The sequence below is a fragment of the Carassius auratus genome, chromosome 4, assembly GCF_003368295.1.
Source record: "Carassius auratus strain Wakin chromosome 4, ASM336829v1, whole genome shotgun sequence".
NCBI lineage: Eukaryota > Metazoa > Chordata > Actinopteri > Cypriniformes > Cyprinidae > Carassius > Carassius auratus.
In genome coordinates this window covers 10,296,176-10,304,099 of record NC_039246.1, presented here as the reverse complement: position 1 = coordinate 10,304,099, position 7,924 = coordinate 10,296,176, and the positions used below count along the sequence as shown (strand labels likewise).

At 38.5% G+C, this 7,924-nt stretch overlaps 1 protein-coding gene across 1 annotated transcript; it reads left to right on the top strand.

Moving 5' to 3' along the window:
- Positions 1–12: 12 nt before the first annotated feature.
- LOC113067686 (phosphatidylinositol 4,5-bisphosphate 3-kinase catalytic subunit gamma isoform-like) lies at positions 13–7,138 on the top strand. Its single transcript, XM_026240084.1, has 11 exons — positions 13–177; positions 1,036–3,029; positions 3,404–3,469; positions 3,546–3,771; positions 3,856–3,959; positions 4,348–4,494; positions 4,577–4,667; positions 4,779–4,909; positions 5,231–5,342; positions 6,171–6,328; positions 6,408–7,138. Exons 2-11 carry the CDS (start codon positions 1,044–1,046, stop codon positions 6,687–6,689), a joined length of 3,303 nt encoding a protein of 1,100 aa, XP_026095869.1. The 5' UTR covers positions 13–177; positions 1,036–1,043; the 3' UTR covers positions 6,690–7,138.
- The last annotated feature ends 786 nt before the right edge of the window (positions 7,139–7,924 follow it).

Here is a 7,924-nt window from a genome sequence, read left to right as displayed (position 1 = left end):
TCAGATGATGAGAGGAGGAGAAACGCGCTTCTGTGACTGCTCGCGTTTATTTTCGATTAATAACTGCTGGAATAAGAGTGTTTTTCTGTCATGTGGTCTGTACTGAGTTTCGTTACATCCATGCATAAGGATTCACCCGACCGCGTTCAGGGTCATTGGCTCTGCGTTTGCTGAACGGTGAGTTTTATTATTTTTTCCGCTTTCATACGGCAATCTTCCGGCAAAACCGTTACTTCTGATCTGTCAGTGTTATAATCAGTTTGTCTTATTAATTTATGCAACAGTGACGTTGCACCATAGATAAAGTACTTGCGTTTTAATGTAACTATAACACTTTTCAGAGTGTTATTAATGTAAGAAACTTCCGCATTTGCGGGGTGTTTCTACAACATGGAAATATTCCTTTCAAAGTTTCCGCTAGCAAACTGATCGGTGTAGGAAACAAACTGATTGCAGTGACATTATTTTTGCGTTATTTGGGAACTTTTCTGCTTAAAAAAAAAAAAGAAAAAAAAAAAGATTGTTACTGTTGTTTGAAGGGGTTAGCTCATATGTGCTTCCTGCTTTGCTTACTTCCTTTGCATAAAGTGAACGTTAACTCGTATTAGATGGTGTGTTAGATAATGTAACCCCGTAACGACTAGAATACATCTAGAAATGTCTCTTAAAATATCTGGAAATGTCTCAATACATAAAAAGTAATATTTGATGAAAATATTTGATGTCCACCTGCTATTTTAAAAGCTAGTATTGATGGAGGTTTTTTATTTTTTTATTTTTTGAGGGAAATTATTCAGATCTAATCATTTAATTGTTATATTTATACATTTTATTATTATTATTATTATCATGCATAAATAAATATTCATGCATTGTCAAATATTCAGGATGGGCGATGGGTTAATAGTTAGAATGTAAATCGTTAATTGTCAAAATATTGCGATGGTGATCTATGTTGGTTTTTAATATATGTGCATGAAAATAACCAGCCTTAGTACTAAATAGTAAAAAAAAATGTTTCTTTTAAAAATTTAGCATTGGTTATGGAACACCAAGCCAGTGATGAAGAACCACCAGTAGTTCGTAGAGAGGAAAACAAGAGGAGAAGAAGAAAGATGAAAGCATTTACATCTAACTCCGCTGTATCGACGGATCAGATAGCCGTGGAGTTTGTACTTCCCACCACCAATAAAAACAGCAGGAATCCAGACACATTGCAAATAGACGTGACTGGCAATTGGACGGTAGAGCAGGTGAAGGTTCAGATTTGGCACAGAGCTGTAACCACTAAATTGTGTCCTGAATTTTACCAAAAATACTCTCCGGATAACTGCATGCTGCTCTACCAGAAGAAAGGCAACTGGTATGAGATCTACGACAAGCAGCAGGTATTCCAAACCCTTGATTGTATCAGATATTGGAAGGCATTGAGAAAAGAGGTCGGCAAGATTCACCTGGTTGTTAGAACGCAGCCTTCCGAGGATTCGCTTCAATATCAACGGTTTCTGAACCACCTAATCGGATATGATGTCACAGATGTCAGCAACGTCCATGACGACGAACTGGAGTTCACGCGGAGAAAGCTGCTGACCCCTCGGAAAATTGAGCTGTCTGATCGCGATCCCAAACTCTACTCGATGGATCCATGGATGACCACAAAGCCTCTCCCTGAATACCTGATGAGCAAAATAAGCAACAATCACATCCTGGTTGTGATACACAAGGACACAACAAGCCAGACTATTAAGGTGTCTATAGATGACACCCCTGTCCAGGTTCTTCAGAGCTTCTTTGCCAAGATAAGTAAAAAGCGAGCAATTTTAGGCATATCGGAAGATGTCAGTGAATCGGATTTTGTCTTGAGGGTTTGTGGAAGAGAGGAATACCTATATGGCAACTACGCCATCAAAGATTTCCACTGGATCAGACAGTGTCTTAAAAATGGTGAAGAGATCCATTTGGTTTTAGAGCATCCTCCAAACCCAGAACAAGATGTGGTCCAAAAAGAGGACTGGTCTCAGGTCGATGACTGCACTGGAGTCGCTGGTACTCATGAACAACTGACCATCACTGAGAAAGATCACGAGAAGGTGTTTACCATTTCCCTTTGGGACTGCAATCGTAAATTCAGGGTGAAGATCTTGGGGATTGACATACCAGTGCTGCCACGCAATTCCGAGTTGATTGTGTTTGTAGAAGCCAGTATTTTCCACGGACAACAGCTGCTGGCCCAAGAAAGGACAACCTCCAAACCCTTCACCGAGGAGGTGCTCTGGAACACCTGGTTGGAGTTCAACATAAAGATCAAGGATTTGCCCAAAGGTGCCCGACTTAGCCTGCAGGTATCGTGTGGAAAAGCGCAGACTCAAACATCCAAGGAAAACGAATGCAAAAACAAGAGCCGCTTGCTGTACTACGTCAACCTGCTACTGGTGGACCACCGCTCCCTGCTCAGACAAGGAGAGTTCATCTTGCACATGTGGAAGATGCCTGAGAAGAGTGAAGACAACAGCAGCGTTAACGCGGACAAACTCACATCCGCAACCAACCCGGACAAGGACAACTCCATGGCTGTTGCCATTCTCCTGGACAAGTACTGCTACCCTGTGGCTCTTCCCAAAAGCAAGGATTCTCCGGACTCGGAAAAGGAAGGGGAGCGTGGGCAAAGAGAGATGCCCAACCATCTGCGCAAACAGTTCGAGCAGATAATTGCTACCGACCCTTTGCATCCGCTCAGCTCCGAAGATAAAGAATTGCTTTGGCACTTCCGGCAAGAGTGCATGAAGGATCCCAAAGCCTATCCGAAGTTTCTTTCCTCGGTCAAGTGGGGGAAACAAGAGGCTGTAATGATAACGCACCATCTTATTGAAAGGTGCACTGTTTGGGACCGAAGCTCGCTAGATGTGGGTTTGGCTTTACAGTTATTGGACTGCCACTTCTCTGATGAAAATGTGCGCACTTTGGCCGTCCGGAAGTTGGAGACTCTGGAAGATGACGATGTCCTGCGGTATCTCCTGCAGCTTGTTCAGGTGAGGCTTGGGTATTTACAACACACTGAGGTTGCTTTTGCATAACTGCTCAGACATAACAACTCAACATTAATAAATAAACTTCAGCTGGCTATTAAAATCAGCCATGCAAAGTAAACATTTACATGAAATGGGAGATTCCTGTGCAACTCAAAGGCTGATTATACACATGGCAACTTTTTGAGCAATGTTGCTGGGCAACTTTGGGCAACCAAGTGAGATGCAAGGCCCACATAACCGATCTAAAATATCCAGTTAGAAATTTGTTACCCATTCTCAATGGAAAAGTGCCTAAGAAATATTGCTGAAATAGTTGCCCTGTATTGCATCAGCCAAAAAATCTTAATCTTTGTTGCTGCTTTTTTGTTTTGTAGGCTGTAAAATTCGAACCGTACCATGACAGTGCACTTGCCCGGTTTCTTCTCAAACGTGCGCTTAGAGTAAGTCAGAACCTCATCCTTCGTCTATAGTCTTTTTAAAGAGTTTCTGGGTTTAACTCCTGTGACCCCTTCACAGAGCCAGCGGATTGGCCATTTCTTGTTCTGGTTCCTGCGTAGCGAAATCGCTCAATCCATGCACTATCAGCAGAGGTATGCCGTAATACTTGAAGCGTACCTCCGTGGCTGTGGTGAAGCCATGCTGCAGGACTTCAGGAAGCAGGTGGAGATAACAGAGGCCTTGCAAAAAGTTACTCGTGAGATTAAGCAAATGTCTGCGGAAAAGTATGACGTGTCAGCACAAGGTGATAACTACAGGCAGTGTTTGTCCCTAGCAAATTTGCAATAGGCAAATGCAGTACATATCTAATGTTGTGGGAACAATGTAGTTGTTTTACAGCTGCGTCAGAAACTGGAAGTTCTGCAGACGTCAGGGTTGCCAGACAGCTTTAAAGTGCCTTATGACCCAGGCCTACGGGCAGGGGCCCTTGTGGTACGTAAAACCATACGGCACACAAAAAAAATGATTTTCTTACTTGCTCTTGTTTTCTAGTATAAATATAAAAAAAATTCTTGAACTTAGATACATTTCATTGACAAGCAAATTGTTAACTTTTTTTTTTATTTTATTTTTTTTGCTTAAAATCAGCAAAAATATGTGCCAATGGGGTAAGAAGAATAATCTTTGTTGGCAGATCTTTTTGCTTGTTTTAAGCAAAAACAAACTAAATTGTGATTATTTTTTCAGAAAACACAACATACTATCTTAAGTCATTTTACTTGCAAAATAATTCTAAAAGAATCCTCTAGAAAACACATTTTTTAATCAATATTCCAGGATAATACACCCATTAATTATTGCACCTTATTATGAATTGTAGATTGAACAATGCAAAGTGATGGCATCCAAGAAGAAACCCTTGTGGCTGCAGTTCAAACGAGCCGACCCCACCACCTTGTCAAGTGACACGATTGGGATCATCTTTAAAGACGGGGATGACCTTCGTCAGGACATGCTGATATTACAGGTAGACATCATTTAAATGCATGCTACTAGTCCTGACCAACATTATCAGTGCTGTCTCTCAAATAGACCATTGTTTCTCTCAGATTCTACTGATAATGGAGTCTATCTGGGAACTGGAGTCTTTGGATCTTTCCTTGTTACCGTATGGATGTATTTCCACTGGAAATAAAATTGGTAATGGTGGTTGATGTGTTTCTTAATGTTATTAAGCAATGGAAAAAGTACATGCATTGCACACAGCATCAAGTCAAATAAAATGATGACTTCCTCATGTTCCTCTGGTAGGAATGATTGAAATAGTGAAGGATGCCACTACTATCGCTAACATTCAACAAAGTACTGTCGGGAACACCGGAGCTTTTAAAGATGAGATCCTCAGCCAGTGGCTTCGTGAAAAGTGTGTGAATGAGGACAAGGTATATTATTTCAATTTATACTGTTGTATGTGCAAAAGAGGAAGGAAATCTCTCACTTCCTGTCGCATTAGAGTCTTTGTTTGAGGGGGTTTGCCTTTGTGGAGACAAAACACAGCACCTACACACTTCCAGTGCGCTATTTTTAAACACTCATGTACCATCGTGGGCAGGTTTGGTAAAGTTCAGCTTCTGATAAGGGGGTTAGGGCTTGCGTCAGAAGTTTGCTTGTTAATATGTCTGTGTTTGCTTTATGCAAATGTGAAAAAGGTCTGACGTTGCTGATGTGTTTGTGCATTTTTCCATCCCACACCACCTCTTCAGCACCAGCAGGCTGTTGAACGCTTTGTGTTCTCCTGTGGAGGGTATTGCGTGGCAACTTATGTCCTGGGCATCGGTGATCGTCACAATGACAACATAATGATTACAGAGTCGGGTAATTATTGTCATTACTGGAATCTCTCTGCTATGAAATGGCTGTTAGAGGAATATTCCAGGTTCTGTTCAACTTAAGCTCAGTCAACAGCATCTGGGCATAATTTTCATTTTTTTAGCAAAAAAATAATTATATATACAGTACGCGCACACAGTTGTACTTACAAATTGAAGTGAATCAGTTTTGTTATTGTTAAATAAAACCATTATCCGAAATAAACAAAGCTGAAATAAAATTATAATATAACAATAAAACAATATTTATATTATATGAAAGACTTAAGCTTAATATACTGAACCCTAAATAATAAAATAATATTAATTACTAATGTTATTTTTTATTATTATTTAAGGTTCAGTATTTCAAGCTTAAGTCTTCCATATTCCGTAAATAAATAAATAAATATATCTGCAAGACATGTTAATATGGTTTTGGTGTAGAAAAAAATAATTTACTAACGTAAAATTGTATAAATAAACAATCTAACTTTTTCTTATAATCAGTTCTACACCTTTTAATACTATAAACCCTAAAATCCCCAAATGACTGTAAAAATGCAGATTTTAAAAAAGCTTTACTGCTCAAATAATGTACAAGTTTTAACAGACAAATTGTTTAAGTGCTTTCATGTCATTTTTAAGCACAATTTTACAACCTGCAAAAATGTGCTCCCTTTGCTTGCATTGTACAACCTTGATTTGCGCTTTATAAAATTGTATGGTTTTTTATGCAAATGCTGAGTTTGAGCTCTACTTGTATTAAAACCTGAATGTTTCATTAGTTAACCAGCTCAAGGAACAATAACAAAATGCATGTGTTTTCAATCAGGCAACCTATTCCACATTGATTTCGGTCACATACTTGGAAACTACAAGAGTTTCATGGGAATCAGCAAGGAGCGAGTTCCTTTTGTGCTGACACCTGATTTTCTCTATGTGATGAGCACAACAGGCAAAAAAAACAGCCCTCATTTCCTCCAGTTTCAGGTACGTTCCTACAATTTGAGCTGTTGGCAACAGACTACTCTGCTGTGACTAAACGTGATCTCCCTCTCCCTCATCACAGAATGTTTGCCTGAAGGCCTACCTGGCTCTGAGACACCACACCAACCTGCTGATCATCCTGTTCTCCATGATGCTGATGACCGGCATGCCTCAGTTAACCAGCAAAGAGGACATCGAGTACATACGGGAAGCTCTAACGGTCGGACGCTCCGAGGAAGAGGCCAAACAACACTTCTTGGACCAAATCGAGATCTGTCGGGACAAGGGTTGGACTGTGCAGTTCAACTGGTTCCTACACTTGGTGCTAGGCATTAAACAGGGAGTGGAGAAACGTTCAGCTTGAAGACAAACATTACATTTCCTCGATGAAGTACATTAGTGTTTGCATTTTAAAAAAGTGCCGCTTTTTCAAGTGTTCGGTTGCTGTATTTTTATAATTTAACCAAAAAGCTTTTTATGGACCTAAATTATATTATACATCATGCATTGTGTTGTTTTTAATACTTGCAGTCTTGTTATCTTGCACTGTAATAAAATTCAAATGTACATGTTTTAAGAATTGGGTAAATTTAATGCCCATAATAAAGCTACAAATAGCAAAAGTCAGGAGAAGTTTTCCGGTATTCGGTTACTTTTGCTTAGATTATCTGCTTACGTTTCGAGATGTAAATCGAGTAATTTTGTTTCTGTCTCAAATATGACTTGGACCTATTAGCATGGATGCTGCATCATGAAAATGTTTTTATTTACAGATGTAATGGGTGAAATGCCCTATCCACATTTATTTGTCACCCTTTATTATTTTATTCTGTAAAGCGATGTAAAAATGGTGACCACCAGGTTGTACAAGGAAACCCCCTTTTCTAGATTTGTCAAAGAAATATTATCAAAAATAAAAAGGAAACAACGGAAACGATATTGGTTACAATAATTATTAATTGTAAGCTTTAGTTTTATTCAATCAGGTAGAGAAATTATTGTATATACAGATTACCAATGTCAACATTAAAAGATGAAAAAAAAAAATATATATATATATATATATATATATATATATATATGTGTGTGTGTGTGTGTGTGTATTTAATAAATTTATATTAAATTGCTTTGTAAATAAACTGTCAATGTGTCTGTTTCAGTTATTCATCTCAATTTGCAGTTCTTTTTATTTTCATGCATGAATTTAATGTTTTCTTTCTGCTGTGGAACACGAGAAGGTATTTTATTTTATTATTTATTTATTTTATGTCCATTGACATAAAAATAAATGGGGTCCAAAGCTTTTTCTATCCCATTGACTATCACTATCAAAAACTATTATATTGTGTTCCAAAGAAATAAAGTCATAAAGGTTTGCAACTACAGACAAGTAAAAATGACATCATGGTCATTTCTGGGATGAAATATACCTTACTTTGTCATGTTTCAGAGATTTTGCCGATTACTTGGTTACTTCTACATCACTGAACATGTACAGTAAGTGAGAAAAACAGTTAGCAGAGTTGAGGTAAGCCTTTGTTCAATGTAGTAATTCCAGTTTTACTCCTTCTTTAAGACATTAGCTTAAAACCATTCATT

Coding starts and splice junctions, on each gene's coding strand:
- LOC113067686 (XM_026240084.1), top strand. CDS start 1,044: ATGGAACACCAAGCCAGTGATGAAGAACCACCAGTAGTTCGTAGAGAG. Junction 3,470..3,545: donor TTCTCAAACGTGCGCTTAGA/GTAAGTCAGAAC, acceptor ACCCCTTCACAG/AGCCAGCGGATTGGCCATTT. Junction 4,495..4,576: donor AGGACATGCTGATATTACAG/GTAGACATCATT, acceptor TGTTTCTCTCAG/ATTCTACTGATAATGGAGTC.